This window comes from Castor canadensis, chromosome 4 (genome assembly GCF_047511655.1).
Source record: "Castor canadensis chromosome 4, mCasCan1.hap1v2, whole genome shotgun sequence".
NCBI lineage: Eukaryota > Metazoa > Chordata > Mammalia > Rodentia > Castoridae > Castor > Castor canadensis.
In genome coordinates, this window is record NC_133389.1 from 27,669,592 (window position 1) to 27,690,729 (window position 21,138).

General features: G+C 47.3%; 1 protein-coding gene across 5 annotated transcripts in view; it reads right to left on the minus strand.

Annotated features, from left to right (window-relative positions):
* The window catches only part of Ctif (cap binding complex dependent translation initiation factor), a 266,455-nt gene that overhangs the window by 179,579 nt on the left and 65,738 nt on the right, over positions 1 to 21,138 (minus strand). For 4 of the 5 annotated variants that reach the window (XM_074069854.1, XM_020159590.2, XM_074069853.1 and 1 more), the window contains 2 exons: positions 20,204 to 20,409; positions 7,891 to 7,962 (listed from right to left, as the gene is read on the minus strand). In XM_074069854.1, coding sequence (XP_073925955.1) covers positions 7,891 to 7,962; positions 20,204 to 20,383 — 252 coding nt within the window. In that variant the 5' untranslated portion in view covers positions 20,384 to 20,409. The remainder of the gene's footprint in view (positions 1 to 7,890; positions 7,963 to 20,203; positions 20,410 to 21,138) is intronic. The other variant, XM_074069856.1, reaches the window with a different exon arrangement.

The following is a 21,138-nucleotide window of genomic DNA, read 5'->3' on the forward strand; positions in this document are numbered from 1 at the left end:
CCTTTGTCAGGTATGTGTTTTGCAGTATTTTTTTCCTTTTTATAACTTGTCTCTTCATCTTTTCAATATGTTCTTTCCCAGAGCAAAAGTTTAATTTTGATGAAATTCAACTTAGCATCTCAGTTCCGACCTCTACTGATGCTGCTTTTCATTCAGTATGAAATCTTCTGATTCTTGGTGTGACAAATGATTTTACATCGAAACTGCGACATTTTCATGTTATGAGACTGAATCTTATTTATGTCTCTGATTTATTTATTTATTGACAGCATGGGGATGGAGTACAGAGCTTGTGCATGCTGAGCAAGTACCTACCACAGAGCTACATCCCCCTCAGTCTCTGTTTTAGTTGGCTTTTGTGAAACCACCCTGATAGGGGCAAGAGGGAAGAAGGCACAGCCTCTCTGCTACCCGGTGGGGGCAGAAATTCCGCACAGCTCTCTCTGACACCACAGGGGACCCTCAGGGATGCTGGGTGGAGGTGAGTACCAGATCCCATGTGACCCTGCAGCAGGGCTGGCCTCCTTAGCAGCAAAAGCCATACTTCCTGTTAGGTCTCTTGAAACCACCCTAGCAGGGAGGGGAGGGCCACCTCAACATGGCCAAACAGGGGTGCATGTCCAGGTTCTCAAACAGTCTCAAAGGACACCAGAAGTGTGAGTAGGCAGCTTTTTTTTTTTTTTTTCTCTTTTGAGACAGGGTGTTGCTGCATGGCCCAGGTTGACCTTGAATTTGTGATCTCTCCTGAGTGCTGGGATCACAGGTATATGACACCACACCTAGTGAAACAGCCTTCTCTGAGTCACAGCTTCCTACTTGGGCTTTTCCAATACCACCTTTTGGGGGGGGTTGTTGGAGTGCCTCATTCCAGCCTGGGCTAGTGGGGGTAAGGCCACAGGATTTTCTGGGGTGTTTGGCTGCAGCAGAGCAGTTGCTGTCTGAAAGTTTTCTATCTTGCTGTGTTGTCTGTTCCTGGTCCTTTGCCTGGAGAGAAGTCTTTTATCAGACATCTTTGTTTGTGTCAGTGGGTGTTTCTGGGTTATTTACTTCTCAAACATCAAGTATGGAATATATGAGGCCAAAAGAAACAAAAGTCACCACCATGTCCTTGTTCAGGTCCTAAGGACCCCAGTTATTCTCTTCCCGCTACCTACCAGAGTCCTCTCATTGTGTGTTATATAAAATGCTCAAGACTTCTAACTATATGCTTACCAGAAGTAATTTGGAAAAGAACATCACTCCATTTTCCCAGAAGTGGAAGTACAAGTCTGTATTTTTGCCAATTGGATGACCTTCAGGCTGTTCAACTCCCCATTTTACAGAGGGGAGACTGAGGTTGGTGTGTCTTAGCCAGGATCAAGACAAAAGTCAGAGGTGCTGCCCCACAGGACCCTGTCTCCTGACTCCCAATGTAACACTGCAATGCCGTACAGTTGACCTTTCCTGCCGGAAGCAAGCCCCTCTCATAGACACTGGCCCTACAGCTCCCTGTGTTCATATGCAGTCTCCAACCACTGCCTTTGCCCTGGAGGGTGTCACCTACCTTACAGACTCCAGGTTCTGAGGGCAGATACAAGGTCACTTGGCTCACGCTGTACACAGCAGGTACCAGTCAGTGGCTGGATGAATGAATAGCTGCTGACCATGCCTTTTGAAGCAGGGAGCTCCCTATCACTGGAAATGTCTGGCAGGTCAACAGTCACGTTGGAGGAGGGGGGTTCCTAACATCCCTATGGTGGGAATCTGATCAGGTGACCTCTGAGCTTCTTGCCATCTGAGAGCCCACGATGTCTTCAGAGTCAGCTGGAGACCTTTTTAGCTGTGAGCACCATGTGGTGAAGGAGAGGGTGAGGAAAAGTTCAGCTCTAGCCTCTGGTGAGCTCCTACTAGAGGTGGTCATGTGACAGTCATTCTAGCCAGTCACCAAATAGTTCTGGCTCCTCCCACTCCAAGGACAGTACAGGGATATGCTTCCATGGGATGTGTCCTGAGCAACATGCTACAAGTGGAAGTGACATGTGTTTCACTTAAGAGTATGAACTGCCAGTGCAAGGTCTTCTGAGCTCTTTTCTCTCCAACATGATGATTGGTAAAAATGGCAACTACTCCATCAAACTAGGTCCCATGCATTGTTTAAAGCTTCTGAGATTTGGTATTGCTTGTTACTGCAGCACTACCTAGGCCATCCTGACAGATAAGGGACACTAACTTTAACAGTATGAAACAATGGAAAAAATAGAAGCTATACTTGGTACTGGCTTTGACAGCAGTTCCAACATCTCAGTCTGGCACACAAACACCTCTGCATTCATCATGTTCACCCTCCTCATCCAAGTAACACCCAACATGAGCCAGCTGTTCTTGCTCTTGTCACCCTAGCATCCCAATATTACGTCCAACAAGTCTTTCCTCAGCTCCCTTCACTTCCTCTTCTTCTCCTTCTCTCTTCCCAACACCATGGTCAAGTCTGTGTGCAGCCCCAGGGACCAACAGGACCACTTTTACAATGACTGCAGTTCCTGTGGTCAGGACTTCACACCTACGTCTTTACCCAGTTTTGTGTTAACAAACCTCTACTCTACAAAAGACAATGATCCGGAAAGTTCCAGCTCATATGTGTCTGCTAAGCTCATTGGAGGTGCTTGATAAATATTGAGTGAATAGAAAACAGTGTCATCAATACATTCATGATATTTCTTACTGAAAAATTATTTTACTAAGGTATCAAGTGTACCGATGATTTTAAAAATTGGCACTGAACCAAATTCTACAATTGCTGGAAGGTGTCAATATAACTGGCAGTGCATTTAAGGCTCACCTCCTCTGCCTGCCACCTTCCACCCCCTGTCTCAGTCACTGTTGGCACAGACAGTCTGGCCTGCATGCTGGCACAAGTAAGGGATGGCAGGAAAAGTAGAGAAATCAGGAAAATTCAGACCTGTTCCAGTGTCTCACAGAAGAGGTTCATGGAATCTGAGTCACTGTGGGTCAATACCCAGTTTTTCTGGCCCTCAACTCTCATGATGGAGCACCCTACATTTACCACTCCAGGGAAGGTGTGATCAGTGATCATTAGCCAAGACTCAATATCACCAATAGCAATACCGTCACTTTGCATGCTCCCCCATCTCTCCCAGGGCTTTGTCTGCAACCATCTGATCAGGAGGTATGCTGATCATGTTCCCAGCAAAGACTCCATCACATCGCTCAACAGTCAACACCATGGGCCAAGTCCTTCAGCCAGGAAGTCCTTCTCAAGGTCTCGTGAGAGGGTCTGCTGCCGCCATGCACATTTATTTCTTTTCCTTGGTACTTCTGTGCAGAGGGAGAAGAGCTGCTTGCTCTTGACCCCACACAACCTTTCTTATGCCTTCTGTTTCTTTCCTGGATTCCAAATCCCCAGCTGGCATGTTGGCAAGTCTTCTAAATGCGCATCTGTTGCGCACTCATTTGGGTGACTTCCACCCAACCATCTTCATGCACTGTCCCCATTGCAATGAACGGCTGGAAACTGTCCCAGTGTCCTAACCAAATGGCCTGGGGATGGATGGGCCTCTTGGAAAGAGGAGCCAGGATGCCAAGCAATGCCAAATGCAGGCAAATCCCAAGCTGCTTGGGGTTCATCAGTCTATCTGCAACCATTTTTTCTGCTGTGGACTCTCCCATCCTCTTTTCTCATGAGACTTGGCTCACTGTAGGTTGTCCCCACATTGTGCCCCTGAAAGGACTCAGAGAAAGCAAGTGCTTTTTTTTGTTTTTCATTTTTTTATATAGTTGAAATAACAAGAAAACGCAGACAGAAGGCTGCTGCAGATTGCAGATACATAAACAAGCTCGGTGCGTGACTGGTCCCTACATGGTGCTACCCCCAGGTTTCTGGTCCAGGCAGTGTTCATGACCTGCCACACAGTGCTTCCTGGGCACAAGGCAGGGCACTCAGGGGAGCACCATCCCCCGGCTGACTTCAGGCCTCAATTTCCTCTTGAAACTAATCCTCCCCCAAGGGTAAATTGGGGGAGGGTGGTTAGCAGAGCAACCCCATCATCCCATTGGCCCCAGGAAACTGGGCAGAGTTGGTGTGGCCAGAGCAAAAGGGCCCACTTAGGAATGACTGACTTCGTAGCCCGGCTTAGCCAACTCAGTGCAGTCTTACCTCATTATTGAGTGCTGAAAGTATGTAAGGCTCTAGATATAGAGACAGCTCAGCTCCCGTCTTAGTGATGGACAGCTGGCTGAGGGCACAGGAAGGTGCATAGGGAAGAGCGTGAAGGTGTGTTCCTGGATGGAAGGATCCAGTGGGGAGTTGCTGATGTGCTCATAGGGACAGTGGTGTCCATAAGAGCTGGTCCTAAGCTCTGGCTTCACCAGGATGAAGGGGTCTTGAAGGATGACTGGGCCAGAGCATCTCATCAGAGCCACTCCCAGCAGATGCACCTTTCAGTGGGCAGTTTGCTGGGTCCTCTCCATCTGAGGCTCCTGCACAACAGGTGTGGGCAGGTAGTGCATAGGCCAGCTACTTGGAACTTTCCTTGTGGTACAGTCATGCAGAGGATGCTGACTATCTTTGATCCCTCCCCAGAGGACGTATGGAGATGGCTGCCCCAGGAGGGTGAATCACAGTTCTGGGGATGAGGCCCACAGTGGGGTGCTTCCACTGATAGGAGGCACAGACATGGGCAGAAGCCACCATGAGCCATGGATGAAGGTAACATCCTAGAAGGGCAGAGCAGTGAGGAGGGCAGAACCTGGCCCAACACTACTGAGCTACAAATGCCATCTCTAAATAGCCACCCAGGCTGGGGGCCAGAGAGAAATAAACTATTTTGTTCATGGGACCTTTCTGTTGTATCTAAATACCTCAGTCCCTGATGTCTAAAACCCAGGCCTTTCATCACTGAAACAAGGAGATTCTGATGCAGAAGATCTCATTTAAATTCACGGCACCAAATCTTCCTCCCTCCACAGGCAAGATGGTACAGCACGCGGGTCCAAAATTTGACCTCCCTTCAGGAGGAATGGTTCTGCCTACCTCCCTGTGGACCTGCCCTGTTTCTGACCTCTGAGCTATCCTGTGGACACTTGCATCCACTACCCTGTGTTGGGCATTTCTTTACATCTGGTTCTTGTCCTTCTAACTAAGGGTGAGGCCCTGGAAGGCAGGGCCATGGCGTCAGGCCCCTCAGGGATTCATGTCAGTCCCCAGCTACCTGATGGCTCTCTAGGAAATCCTGCCCATAAATGCCTTGAACTCTTTGGCCTTCAGAGGCAACCTTGGCTTTAAGCAGCTTCCCATAACACAGAGTGTGCCAAGGCCAGACACAGCAGGCCGCATGCTGCAGGCCTTCCCCACACTCTTAACAGGCTACTGCAGACCAACAGGGCACAGACCATGTGGCTGCACAACAGGTACCCTGCTCCTCCTCCCTCTGAGATGATCAGATAGTACCATTGGTCAGTGATGGTGGGAATGCCAGTGGCCCTAAGGCCTATGGGAGCCCCCTTCCCCCTTAAGCAGCCTGGTCTCTGGACATATCAGGGAAGCAGTTAATGTTTTGACTCCCATCTCCTCCTGCCTGGGCTATTCCCTTGTTATAAACCCAAGGCTCAATTCCACAGGCCTCAAAGGACCTCCTGTGAGCACTTTACAGTTTCATCCTTAAATTCAGCTACCCTGCCCATCCCAAGCTAACTGTCCAGCTGCTTCCCAAAGGAGGGACTGAGGTCAGCTGGTCCTTGCAGTGCTAGGGGGCTCAGAGCAGAGAAGAAGCTCCACACAAACCCTGCTGGGAGGCTGCCCCCCAGCCCCAGCCCTGCTCCAGCAGCTCACATTGTCTGTCCAACTTCCCACCCACCTTCCAGATGAAGGGCAGATGGGAGAAGCCCCTAGGGACCTTGGCAGCGGTGACAGGACCAGAAGGAAAGAATGGAGAGAGGGGACCCAGAAAAGGTGATAAAGGAAAGAGAAAAAAGGACCCCACACTGGAAGATTCCAGAACTAGACATGTACCGATCAAATAACGGGTCTTAGTGACCACTCCTCCATTCCAGAATTTCACCCAGGCCTGGAACTCTCTCTGGTGCTAGATCATCCCACCCAAGCCCATCTTTGCTGTTTGAGAGTTAAGGGAATCTTCATACAGAACAATGCACAGAAACTAGCTCCTGCTGACGTGCAGGGGCTGGGTTTAGGGAGAAGGCAGACAGAACACCTCTCTGGAAGGACATGGGACATAGCAGGGCAGAAAGACCAGAGGCCTGGACTCAAGCCATACATACATCTCCATGGGCCTCAGTTTCTTTATCTGCAAATGGTGGTATAAGAAGGACCCTCCAAAAGAAAAAAAAGAACAGGAAAAATAAAAGTGAAAACAAAACAAAACAAAAAGACAGAAGGGCCCTCCAAGGCTGTCTCCTCTGCTGTCATATGAGGAAGCTGGGACCTGAGGAGGAAGGACTTGCCACTAAGCTTGTGGCAAAGCAAAAACCAGAACCTAGGGCTCCTTCCCTCCATCCAGGGATCTTATTATGACCTCCTTCCTTTTTGTGTGTGTTTCTTAATTGCAGTTCTGGTGATTGAACCCAGGGCTTTGTGCATGCTAAGCAAGTGCTCTACCACTTGAGCCACACTTCCAGCCCATAACCTCCGTCCTAAGCAACAATTAAGCACACACACAAATCCTGGCTTTTGTTTGTTTTGCTTTGTTTTGGTGCTGACTGGGGATTAAACCCAGGGCTTTGCAAATGCTAAGCAAGTACTCTACCACTTGAGCTACACCCCCAGCCCATGAATTCCTTTCTAAGCAACAATTAAACACACGCACACACAAATCTTGTTTTTTGTTAGTTTTGGTTTGGTTTTGTGATGCTGGGGATAGAACCCCAGCTTTGCACATGCTAAGCAGGTGCTCTGCCACTGAGCTACATCCCCAGCCCCATGGTTTAATTGTTAAGAAACACACAGACACACACACACAGACACACACACACACACCTTGCAATGGGAGAGAACTGCCCAGGTCACCCCCATCATTGCCACCCCCAGTGATGGAGCTGCAAAGTCCAGCAGCCTAAGAAAGATCCAAACAGGAGGTCACCAAGAAGCTGCCCTCAGGACAGTGTAGAGAAGGTTGGTTTAGTCAGAACAAGGGACTGAAGTTGTACTGCCAGTGGGCAGTACATGTGTTCTGCAGCAGCTGTGGGATCAGGAGTTGTGGAGTCTGCGGCAGGGCTGGGAGTGGGGTAAGTGGTTTTCTCAGCTTCTAACCTCACATCCTCCCACAGGTGAGATAAGGTATCAGGTGAGCTGGACTACTGGAAGGTTGGGAGGTGCTGAGTTGTGTCCCTTCCCTCCTGGCCACACAGTCCACTTGGGAGCCCCTCAGGACCTCATGGGCCCGTAGCAGGCTCCAGCCTGGTCCAGGCATAGTTGGTACACTGGGAAGATGGATGGACTTCTGAGCAACTCCCACAAGCTCTCCCACCCTGGCCCTCTGCAGACCTGGAGGGAGGTGATCTCCAAAGCATCCCAAATAGCATCAAAATCCTGAAAGTCCCAGTGTTTATGGGGCCCATCAGTGTCAGTACATGAACCCCCAGTTTGGTCTCCTAGCTTTCTGCATAATAGCCCACCGTGAATGTTACAGAGAGCCTCTCCAGTCTTTTCTGGTGGATAGCTGGATTGTCTCCAGATGTTTATTACATATAAGGCTGCTACCCAAAAGAAATCTCAAGAATTGATGTGTTGGGGGAGAGAATCAAGGATTTTCCAAAGACACAGCCTTCTCCCTGCCATATCCCCACCGCTCAGAAGCCACTTAGGGCTAGCCTAGGGACACAGGCAAGCAAGACCCATGACTGCCCCTCAGATGAAGCATGGAGCTGTTCCCCTACCTGCTGCGGGGGGATACGCCCTCGGGAGAAGGAGCAGCTGCTGTCTAGCTGTTCACTGCAGTCCGCTGTCCACTGTAGGGCAGAAAGGAGGGGTCAGTGATGCAGGACAAACATGCTTACCCTCGCTCTGCCCATCCCCCAGATATCCCCTCTCTCCTGCAACAGGGCCAGTAGGAAAATCTCATGAGGCATTTTCAATGGCAAATCCACCACCATCAGCAGGTCTAAGGTGGCCTCTTCAAATGCCACATCAAGGTGACCCCTCACTATATGCCTGGGGAAAGCAAATTCATTTCCCAGTACCTAAGCCCACCAAAGCCATAAAAATCCAGCTATTTTCCAAAGTCAGCCAGATATGACACCCAGTTCTTCTGAGCTTTGGACAATCAACACCACATTTGACCACCTGATCTGGCTCCAGTTACACTTGTCCTCCACCATGTCGAGGGGTATGGCAGGAGCTGAAGGAGAGGCCAACATGTGTGGCTCTGTCTGTATGTCCAGCTCCAGAAAATGATGGATATGGCATCTGGAAGAGCCCCGGACTGGCTATCAGGTGCCAGACTTGTGCCCGGAGAGCCAGAAGAGCTGATGTGCTCCAAAGTGTGGTCTGACAAGTACCACCTGGGAGTCTCCAAAGTCTCTGCTATGGAGGACCCTGAGTCTCATTCTCCAATCAGTGACCAGACTCTGCTAGGCTGGGGCCTGAGGACCAACTCTCCCAGAAATGCACCAGAAATTCGAGAGCCACTGAAACCCATGCAATCTCCCAGGCTTCATTCTGTCATCTATATTACTGGAATGGCAGTGCTGGGCAGCTCTGCAAGGTTGAGGTGAAGGAAGGCCCTTGCAGATATAACATAGAGGGGGAGGATGTGAGCTGCTAGCCAGCTGCATGGCGGAGTTTCTCCTGCCCTGTGAAATGTTAGCTAGCCTCTCTAATGCTATGAAAATTTGCCCTTAACCTACACTCCTTGTGGCACATAAAGTGCAGAGGGATCTCAGGTTCTGTGTCTGACACCCCTGGTCAAAACTGTGAGTATGGATGACTCTATGCCAATATTGTCCGGGTTTTTTAAAACCTTGGCTGGGCACATCCTCCTGACAGTGGGTCAAGGGCACAACCTTAGTATGGGAAAGACACTTGATGCTGATGCTATAGACTGGGTTCAAGTGTGCTCTGAGGCTGTGAGGGCCAACAAAATGAAATGAGAGCCATCAACAGGAGCCATAGACCTCACTTCATGTTTCCTAGCACCGGATTTTTAAAAGGAGGCAAGCCAAGTTAAATAACATACCATACTTAATCCAATATATCTAAAATATATCACCTTAATAAGTAATAAAATTATTTTTCATTCTTCTTTCTATAACAAGGTTTTGAAACCTACCCATAATACATTTTAGATGGGACGATTCCCATTTAAACTGCTCAAGAGCCACACATGGCCAGTGGCTCCTGTATTGGACAGTACAGCTCTCTAGAAAAATGGTTAATGTGTCAGGTCTACTGGGCCAGCCTTTCCAGGCTCCTGGTCACATCTCCCTCTCCTCTCTCTCTCTCTCTCTCCTTTCCTCTTTCAAGAAGCTTTACCACTAGCAATTGGGCCTTCACCAGATATGCTTTTGCACCCAGCTGTGACAACACCACCTCCTCCCTTGGGCCTCACATTAAGATGTAGTAATAGCTACCTGCAGATGCTAATTTCTGGTATTTTACCTTCTTAGCCCTTTTATCATCTGGGCAACAAATCCCCTGGATTAAATTCCCTCTGTGTGGATAATTGCAGTCTCAAAGTATCTCTTCCAAAACATTTCTTAATTGAAAAAATGAGAAACCCATCAGCCACCACTTTAAGCAAGTGAGCGAGGTTACATTATCAGTAGTAAAATGGATCACATCATAGGCTCCTAATACTGTGTGTACTTTTAAGGTGTTTTTGTCCCAGGTGCACAACCTCAATGTAGTCGGGAGAGACATCAGACAGCCCAAATCAACGAACTTGCTCCAAACTCAGGGAGCGGTGCTCACCAACAATGTCAAGGTGGTGCACAGAGTGGAGAATAATAAGGTGTGATAGTTACATGCAAATCTGGATCTCAGAGCAGAGAAAGGACAGTAGTGAGAAACTGGTGAACTCTGACTAAATTCTCTAGTGAATAGCATTGTACTGCTGCCAATGTCTCTGTTCTGATCATCGCATCGTGGTCATGTAAGATGCCCATATTAGAGGAAGCTGGGTCGCAGGGAACACTCAGAACTATTTCTGCACCTTGCATATAGGTCTAAAATAATTTCAAAACAAAAAGTAATACATATGTATACATATATAATATGTGTACACACATATGCACATATGAATACATATTTTGGGGTGATCTATACATGTGTACATCAATGTATACCTGTGTGTATGTACACAGTGTTTAAGCTACTTTCAAAGCAAGTCCTCTGCTTTATATATCTGCATGGTTTCTTGTCTCCTAGGTGGAGCTTGGCTGACAAAGTGGGGACAGCCAAGGAATAGGGTGACTACCACTGGTCCCATGCTAGAATGGCCTCTTAGAAAAAGCTTCTCCCTTCCTGGTGTCCCAGACACTTCAACCCTTGCTGATGAGGCATCCCATAGAGCGGTGACTTGGGGGTGGGCACAGCAACTCTTGGGGTCAGCCTGGCCCCTAAAAGGGTAGGACAAGCAACAAGTCTACATAGAGAGGAGACTCCATGGAGTCTGTACACAACCTCACCCCCCTTGGGGAGCTGTCACAAAGCAGCTCCAAGCTTTGTCAACTTAACTTTACATTTGCCAACTAAAAGTCATTTCCAGAACCCCCTCTATGTGGCACTCCAACAAAGGAGAGGTGAGGCACCTTCACCAGCAGCAGGAAAAGCTGAGGATGTGTGGTGGCCATAAGGAAGGCCGTGGTCTCCACAGGAGCCCTGAGGGGAGGGACAACATAGAGGCCTATACAGAGAAGAGAAAACTGTATGGGTAAACAGGGGCAGGGGGACATTGGGCAGCTTAGGAACAGACTGAGGTTGTCAGGTCAAAGAAATTAGAGAAATCTCTATGGACAGGAGTGCCTCTTTGCAGAGTTAGGGTCGTACAACTGGCCTGGTGGGGATTAGTGATTGAGATACAGGGAAGGAAAGAAAGGGATCTAGAGTATAAACCGTACAAGCAGCAGCCAAAAGGACCATCTGTGAACGGGAAGTGGAGCATCATGATGGAGCACCCAGAACCATGGTCCCCAGCAAGAGCAGGGACTCTAGTCCTGGCTGGGCAGCCTTCCTGACACCAGAGAAGCCATTAACCACTGGACTTGTGGAGCTCCTACCATGCAGTAGCCCCAGGACATCCTCTCCAGGGCAGCTGCCTGAGTCACCCCCCAGGGACACATTTTTGCCCTGGTCCTCAGGGCCCTCAGAGAGCTCCCCAGCACCATTCTAACCCAATCCCACCTCTGCAAGGATTCTTCTCTCAGTGTCTTTCTTCTTGCCCTCCAGCCTCCACCTCCTGCCTCTCTTTGCCCGTACCTCCTCCCTCAGAGGAGACAGACCTCCCCAAACCCATCCTGATCTGTGTAAGATGGTTATAGAGTTGGGCAGGGCTGCCTTCTCTCCAAACACAAGTACATTAAACCTCACACAAAGAAATTTCTCCTTCAGGACAAACGGGCCTGCAATTTGGAGCCTCCTGACCACACAGATCCTCTAGGGTTACAGGTGGTGTCCTAGTTGAAAAAGCCATCAGAGGAAGAGACAGGAGACAAGGAAACTTTTTAATATGGGGCCCATGGAATTTACTACAGTAGTTTCAGGGCTTGAACCATGGCTGTTATAATTTATACTTTAATTGAAAACTCTGGAAGAAATCGGACACAGGGTTAAGATTTGATAAACATGAGAGTACAGATGTCTATTCTGTATTCAAAATGGATGTATATTCTATTATTCTCTGCTCTTTTCTGTACATTTTAAATATTTCACAATGAAAACAATTTAAACCAGTTAATCATTTGCATCTCAGGATGGGTGGCACTTTTTGAGTGGATGTTGGGAAGACTGGAGGAGACCCCTAAGGCCGCAGAGTACTGAAGAAAGAGTGAGAAAGACAAGGCTCAGAGTGGGGGAGGCCAACAGTGCTAAAGACAACAGGGCCCATTTTCCACAGTGTCTAAAATCCTCTCAGGGTCTGGCTCTACGAGATATCAAAGACCAAACCAGTTGAATCAGTACAAGGAGAGAAAAACAGATCAACTGATTAAAATGCACCATAAGTAGATTAATGTATAGATGGGAACTTAGTGTAGGATAAGAATAGAGTTTGAAATCATGAGGAAGGGAAGGAGAAACTCATCAGTAACCACGTGACTGGCCATTAAAGAAAGAATCACTCTAGATGTCTGCTTCACACTGTGCCCGGAAAACACATTCTGAGTTGATCAACATTCAAGACACATCAACATTAAAACTTCCATGCATACAACAAAAGAAATTGTTAACAAGAGAAGACAAACGAAGGGTACTTGCAACATGTATAGCCAAGAACTAGTCACCAGACTATATCAAGGTTTCATTTAAACTGGGTCCTACTCTAAACCTGTCACACTGGTTAATGCTCTCTCCCCCAGGGCCTTATAGGTGTTCTTACTTTGCCCACTTGGCAAACATGGAGACCAAGGCACATCATGTTTATGTGACTTGTGCAAGGTTACACAACCAAACAGTGGCAGATGAGCAAAGGACATATTAAAGAGCCAGGAAAAATGACAGATACCAAATGCAAGGAATGGTTTGGATTCCTCCAAAATCCTAACCAGAATTTTGCTATTGTTATGGTTTGGATACGAATTATCCCCAAAAGGCTGATGTGTTGAAGGCATGGTCCCCAGCTGGTGGATCCTATCATTGACAGCTGATTGGCTCATGAGGACTCTGAGCTAATCAATGGATTAACCCTCTGAAGGATTCATAATATGAGGGAGGTGGGATCTAGCTGGAGAAATTCTCTAAAAGGATACACCTGTCTTCAGCCCCTTCCTGTCTTTCTCTGTCTCTTTGCTTCCTGGCCACCATGAGGTGAACGGCTTTCCTCTGCCCTTCCGCCATGACACTCTGCTTCACTGCAGCCCCAGAAACACCAGTCAGGTAACCAACTGACCATGGACTGAAACCTCTGAAGGCATGAGCCAAAATAAGTCTCTGTTCCTTTAAACTGCTCATGTCATAGATTTTGTCACTGTGACAAAAAGTGACTGACATAGCTAGCAACTATCCTATTGGGAAAATTGGTGAAATACAAGATCTATAAATTAAATAATAGTACTATATCAATTCTTATTCCTACACAATGATCATGTGACATTTTATTATAATTATGTAAGAAGTTATCTCTCTTTGTAATAAACAAACACCAAAGTCTTTAGGGATAAAAGGAATCATGTCTGCAACTTGCCCAAAAAGTTCAGAGAAAAGTTATATATGTTTTTCTAATTGTTTCTTTAAAGGCAAATATATACAAATATATAATTATATGTTTAGAGACAGAGTACAAATATGGTAAAATATTAAAACAATTTGGGATACTGGGTGAATGATATATAGGAATTCTTTGTGCTATAATTGTGATTTTTTTTGTGCACATCTGAAATTATTTCAAAATGAAAAATTATCTACAAGGGGTCCTCTTATCTAAGGCTTCTTAACCAAGGGGCATCAGAACCACCCAGAAGGTATTCCCAACTTTAACATCTTCCCAGCTCTCCTGGCCCGAGAGGGAGGCTCACTCATCACCCTGTCCTGAGCTCTGCTCCTGCCAGACTGGTCTCTGCACTGTGTCTAAAGCGGGCCAAGTCCCCACACCAGGGCTTTGCTTTCTCCATTCGCTCTGCCTGGAATACTCTTTCCCAAGCAGCCTTACTCTCTCCCCTCCTTCAAATTTTCCCTGCAAAGTCTCCTTCCAACAGCCCGGCTCTCTGACCCCTTCCCGACTCACTCATGACTATTTCATCTTCTAACATCCTATTTCCTGTCTTTCCCACTAGAAACTAAGCACTAAGAGGACAGGGATTATGACAGGTTCTATTGGAGCCTTCGACAGTGCCTGAATGAATCAATACTTGCTCTAATTATATTTTCGGTTTAGCCAACAACACATAGCAGAAAAAGAGCAGATTTAAGCAACTACTCTTTATCCTAAAAACCATCACCTAATAATGTCTAGAAGATCATGCTAAGTAAACAAGCAAGCTAAAACTCATATGTATGCAAGCAGTATTATCTCATAAAAGCACACAAAAATAATATCCCCAAGTTATATAAGTTCTTGTCATAAAATCAAGGGGGAGTTTCCCCTGCTTTCCAATTATCTGTTTTTTCAATTTTTGCTTTAAAAGCAAAATAAATTTTAATCCATTAAAAAAAATGATTGGGAGTCATATGAAAAAGTGTCAATCTCACTACAAATCAAGACCATGCAAATGAAAATGACAAGATGTCCCAACACACTGGTGGCAGTGTGATGAATGGAACAGATATTTTGGAGAATAATTTAGCAATCACTATTAAAATTCTCAGTATGTACCTAAAGAGACACTTCTATTTGTGTAGAAGGAGGCACGTCCAACAGTCTGCAATGAAGTTTTATGTATCGCCAGAGGAAAATTTAGAAGCAAACTAGATACCCATCATTAAGTGAATAGCTAAATAAATCCACACTGTGAACTGCTGAGCAGCCAGAGATAGAACCCAGCAGATACACAAGTCCGGAAGAAACCTGAGGCCTATGGATAGGTGCAAATGTGAGTTATTGAGCAATATATCCATGGGCTAGGATGGATGATGTTGAAATAATATACTGCCGTCATTTGCATCAGTAATCCATCCAATTATTATTGAACAATAATACTGCCATGATCCATGCATCAGTAAATGCCTTAAAAGATGAGAAAGGTAGCTCACCAATCTGATGGGATATAGGGACAAGGCAGTGGCATGAGGCTATATCTAAGGGAGATTTTTAAATTAATATTTAAATTTTTGTGTATCATGCAAACATATGCATATAGTACTTATGTAATTAAACTACAAATTAGATAAAGATATATAATGACTTCCCCACACTCAACCACCCCATGGTCCTCCTATGAACTCACGTCTGTTAAGCCTTTCATGGGTGGTCCACCATTGAGCACTTCCCCCTGTGAACCATGACGGCAGGGAAAATGGTTCAAAGGGTAGGAAGAATGCAGAAATAGGATGGAAAGGAGATGAGGGAATGGTGAGTAGGTGCACAGGGAAGCAGAATGAAGAGAGAAGCATGAAGGGAAAGCGAAGGAAAACATGTTAGAAGGAGACAGAAAGCAGAGCTGAATGCTCCTCTCCCTCCCAAACATCTGTATTGCCACATCCTCTCTTAAATAGCACTTTGTGATTTAGACAAAACCCAGGACTTCCATATGCCTGAAAAGGACTGTGGGAAACTATCTCTACCCTTGGTGGCTCTTAATCTGACCCATTAAGAAGAATGTATTGAAACTGCACCATCAATAGCTGTATCTGTCCTTCACCATGTCCCCACATTCTGTCCTTTCAAGAGACTGCAGCAGTAGGCAACTGGCCTGGGTGAAAGGAGGCAGCTGGGATGTCACCACCTGGGGTGTCAATCCCAGCAGGACATCAGAGTCCCAGGATGCTCATAAATATGTCAGTGCCCAGGCTCCTCCCCATTCAACTGAATGTCTTGGGAGGCACCTAGACCTCAGTGCTTTTCAAAGCTCTGGAGTGCTTTGAAAAGCTCTGGAGTGTTTAGTCAGTTGCCAATACTGCTCTGCAGTTTTCTGATGATTTACCAAGTCACCCACTAACATCAGAAGTGCCAAATGTCCCCACCATAACAATCTCTTCCACCAAGGGTCAACTGTTAATGAGATTTGGAGTCCTAATTCTCTTTCTATAGGAAAAAAGTATTAACTGCCCAACACCCTATAAGTCACAGCTCTTAGCCAGTAAGAAGCCAGAAGTAGGTGGTGTGGGGAGGGGCTCAGGGTCTACTCAATATCACCAAGCAAGGTGGTTTGGCCCCCATTTCTGTGCCTCAGTTTCCCTCCTGCAGACCAGAGCTATAATTTCCTTTCTTCCTAAGGATGGAGCAAGGACAACTTTCAGGATGTGACTTTGGGGACTTGGAATCCATCAAAGAGCAGATAATCCTAACATGTGGGAAAAAAAGGCAAAGTTTAAAATATGGTACTAGGGAAGAACTAGGAAACTTCAAACCTAATCATCTAAGGGAAGCTTACTCTATCTATCTATCTATCTATCTATCTATCTATCTATCTATCTATCTATCCATTTATCTATCCATTATGGTTTGGGTATGAAATATCTTCCAAAGGCTCATGTATTGAAGGCTTGGTCCCCAATCAATATTTAGAGATAAGACTTTGGGGGAAGTAATTGAATCATGAGGGTGCTGGCCTAATCAATGGATTAATCCATTAATGGATTATAGTTGAATGGACCATTGGGAGGTGCTGGACACTGATCAGAGGAAGTGGGCTGCTTGGATATAACATTGAAGAGCATATCTTGTCTCTGGCCTCTCTCTCTCTCCTGTTTGCTCTGCCATGTCCTGTCTGCCATGATGCTTTGTTGCATCACAGACACAGAGAAGTTAGCTAATCATGGAAAAAACCTTTGAAACAGTGAGCCAAGGTAAATATCTCATCCTTTTGTCATAGTGATGAAAAATTACTCTATCTATCTAACTATCTATCCATCCACCCATCCACCCATCCATGCATCCATCCCCCTTATACATCTATTCATCACCTACCCACCCAATATCCACTTTTTCTTCTCAGTTGTGGCTGGGACAGGGACAAAGGAACACAACTGCACAAGTGTCATGAGGCATTTTCTTCCTAAGTGTCTACTGTTATCTCTCAGATGCTAAAAAAATGACCTCACCAACTGAAGAGCAACATTCTGCTCCACTCCCTCAAGAATTCTCAAGGTTTTCCAAAATTCTTAACAATTTTCCTCTCCCAGAAACATCAAAACACCACCACAGACAGGCAGACAGGAACATTCCTTATGTGGTTTTTTGGCTTCCATTTAAAATAGTCATCAGATTAAATAAAAACAAGCAAAGTTCTTTAGCAGAACTATTTCCCATAAAGCTGTGTCAATAGAGACTGTGTGTGTGTGTGTGTGTGTGTGTTTTTTCTTTTAAATGACATGTCTGAGGTAGACACGTCTAACCCTGGCCTTGAGTGGAGTTGGCCACAGCTGTCTGTCCTCTGGAATCTGTGCCCAGGTGTATTTGTGAGCTTGGTGGGAACAGGGCTGACATGACCTCCTCTCCCAGCAGCATGGAATCCTGGCACGTGTCTGCATTCTCCCTTGGAACTTCAGAGGATGCAGAAAGTTCAATGACTGTACCCTGCTATTTCAAGGGCTGTGTTCCCCATATTCTTGCCTCACAACTAATATTCAGTTAAAGCCCTTCGAGAGGCCCGCCTTGCCTGCTTCCCTGATCTGGGCATCTGAGCATGAGTCAGACCCCCTCATCCCAGGAGCAGGACGGAGAAGTGCGGGGTAAAGCTGTAGGCATTTCACTACCCACTCTACCCTCTGGGAACTTAGCAGTCCCCCAGGCAGATCAGAGATGCCAGCGATGCCCCCATCTTCCAGTCTTCTGATGGTTGCCCTGAGAAGAGAAATTCTACCATTGGCAAAGTTTTCCTTTAGGTAAAGCTTCAGGCTTCCTTAGATCTTCCTCTTGCAAGAGCATATTTCAGCTGGAGGAACTTCCAAGGATGCCCTGCTGTGGTCCTGGGTTCTACAAGGTGGAAGAGGCAGGTAGTACTTGCCACCAAGTGCCATACTAGCTCCAGGGGTTGTCCACAGAGCCTGCTCCCAGGGACACCAACTTTGCATGCTTCCAGGGGGACTGCAAGAATTATTCACATGTGCTGTGTGTGGTGGCTCACACCTGTAATCCTAGCTAGTAAGAAGGTGGAGATCAGGAGGATGGAAGTTCCAGGCCAACTCAGGCAAAAAACTGTGAGACACCTCCCCACCCCCATTTCAACAATTAAAAAGCTGAGTGTGGTGGTGTGCATATGTCATCCCAGCTATGTGGGAAGTTTAAATAGGAGGATGGTGATATAGACCCACCCAGCATAAACACAAGGTCCTATTTGAAAAGATAACCAAGTCAAAAAGGGTTGGGAGGGCTGGGCATTGGTGGCTCATGCCTGTAATCCTAGCTACTCAGGAGGCAGAGATCAGGAGGATTGTGGTTTGAAGTCAGCCTGGGCAAATAGTTTGCAAGACCCTATGTCAAAAAACCCTTCACAAAAAAAGGACTGGTGGAGCAGCTCAAGGTGTAGGCCCTGAGTTCAAGCCCCAGTAAAAAAAAAGGAAAAAGGACTGGGAACATGACATAAGTGGTAGAGTGCCTGTCTAGCAAGCACAAGGTTCAGATTTCAAGCTCTGGTACCAATAGCAACAACAAAATCACTGCTTTCTTCCCTCTTGTCTAGGACAACCCAAAGATAACAATTTTCCAGCCCATCCTGCCCTACTTCCTCTTCCATTCCAAATCATGATAGTGCTGGCCTTGCTTCCTCTCAGCCTCCCTGGGCTCTCTGGCTGGGTCCTCCTCACAACCTTTCTTTCTAGGTATCAGTGACCCCAGCGCTCAGTCCTGCTCCTCCTGTCCACATGACACCCTCCTCTCTACCTCATAGACCCAGCTCTTCCTCTTCCTCTGCTCCAGCACTCTAGCCTCCTGGCTGGGCCTCGCCTCTCCTCCAGCCTAACCCTTGGATGGTAGGTTTCCCTACCATCTGCATGGCCTACCCTTTCCCCTCCTTGAGAGGCACGATCCCCTAGCATCTCATTGCCATCCCCTTCCATTTCCTAGTTTTAATTTCTCTATTGTAATGATCACCCACCATCGGAACACAGGTTACCCGAGGGCAGAGTCGCCAGTTCCATTCACTCCCAGATACTGGGCACGAGAGCAGCATCTGGTGCAGGTTGGGTACTCCACACACCCCTGAGGACTGGGTCATGAGCAAATTACAGGTTGACATTCTTGTGATTTCAGAATGTCAAAGACACTAGGAAAGCATCACCTCTACTCTGTCTCTCCAATAAGGTTATTTTCTATCCCCTGCTCTCCAGCAGGGTTGGAGCAGGGTACCACTGTGGCTTCAGGATTTCCCAGACCAACTCCTGTTCTGAGCTCCAGGAAAGTTATAGGTCATTCTGATTTCCTAAAAAGCTGCAGGACTGGGTTTTCTCCCCACCTGGGAGGGAACCAGGTGATTGCTTTGGCTTCTTTCCACAGCGGGCCTCCCATGCAGCTTGCCCTCTGCTCATCAGGAGTTCCAGAATTGAGGTGGGGCAAATAAAAGAGGGGGCCCTGGGACGCTGACTCTGGACAGGAGATGAGGTCCTTCTCTGCCTCCTGTGCAGGCAGCACCTGCTTCTGTATCTTCTCTACCCCTTGACCTCCTTGACCTTCCAGTACTCCTGAATCAGCAGGATTAGAAAATGGAGTTTCTGACATTGGGGGCTCTGCCCATGGTCACACAAGCAGCTAGAAGCAAATCTGGAACCAACTTTTGAAAATATCTACCAGTGATTTAAGGTGTTAGGAAAAAACACGTTACATGCATTAATACTTTATTTGGGAGAGCTCAAGACGTCCTCATTGTACCCACAGTTTTCCAGCTAAGGTCACCTCCCATCAAGGGCCAGGGCTCCCATCAAAGATACAGGACGGGGAGACCAGCCTGAGGTGATGGTTGAATGCCCCATGCACAGGCATGTGGAGCCCTGAGGGAGCAGCATGGGTGACTGTTTCTCAGGCTACCAACAACTGCCTGCATTGGAATCCAGAGAAAATGTTCACACGTCACCACTCTCTGATGGGGTCCCTCATGGATGAGCTATTGTCTCCTAAGCTTTTTGAGAGTAAGCTTGTAGAGGAGAGGGGAACAGTGCCTACCACGTAGAAAGTGTTCAATAAATGCATGTTCAAAGACTCGTGAGTGTGCCTGGGCCTCCTCTGTCCGTATCAGAAAGAGTAGGGGTGGGTTTGAGGGGTTGAGCATGCATGTGGTGGTTGCTTCCTGTCTGGATGCCAGAGCTTCTGATGCACGATTCTGGATGCTGTGCCAGGTGAGGACATCACATCTTAGCAGTCTACAGCTAGGTGACCAGACATTGCTGGTGAGTTCCCTGGTGTCAGCTTTGAGTTCACCAAGACCCCAGCCCTGGGCCAGTGCTCACCTGGGAGATATGAGACTGTGTTCTCTGACTCTCGCCATCGCCCTCCGTCTTGTCGGCCAGCAGCCCCTGCACCTGGTACTCCAGCACGTAGCTGTCAATGAAACGCTCCAGCTCCTCGATCTCCTGGGAGCGACTGCTCCCTGCCTCGGAGGAGGCTGAGGCGGCCGAGGAGTTCTCCATCCCTCCAGATCAGGGGCCTGGGCGTGCTGGGAGAAAAGAGGACAGACAGGCCCTGTGAGGTGCTGCTGCAAGCTGGATGATGCCCAACTCAGGGAGAACTTTCCACTCCTGGAAGCATTCTGGTCTCCCAACTGCCAGAAAAGTTGATGGGATACTGGCTGACCCTGAGCATAAAGAATACATTGAGTTCCTCCCCATTGTGTGGGGAGAGAAACTGAGGCCAGAAAAGGCAGGTGACTTGCCTAATTGGCCAGTGCGGTGACTTGTGCAGTGCTCCGGTGGGTGCATGCCCAGATCTATTGCCTACAGAGAGCAGAAAATAAACCCAAACCAGCACCCAAGCCCCAAACTAGTCCTTGACTCAAGAATTTGGAGATAGAGGGGCTCCAACATAAATCTCGGAGGGGTCTGACCCCCTCCAAGAAAATCTACAGAGATCTTTTCTCTCTGGTCACCAGACTGTCTCCTAAATTAGCTGAAGCCTATAGGCCTCAGGTAATAAGCACAATTTTGCTGTCATGTCCCTTCTGGACACAAGCCAGGTCAGTCTGCAGGAACCAGCCTAACTTTCACTGACACAACGAGAAAGGCTTAGTGGGTTGTCTGTGTGGGTTACACTCTGCCTGGCCACGACTGCTCCGACAACCCTCTGACCCCCTCTTGAGCTTGCCTGGCAGATGTGACCAGCTGTTCCTGGGATATGCTCTAAAGCCCTCCAACAAAACTGACATCCCTCCCAACCCAGCCCCAAGTCT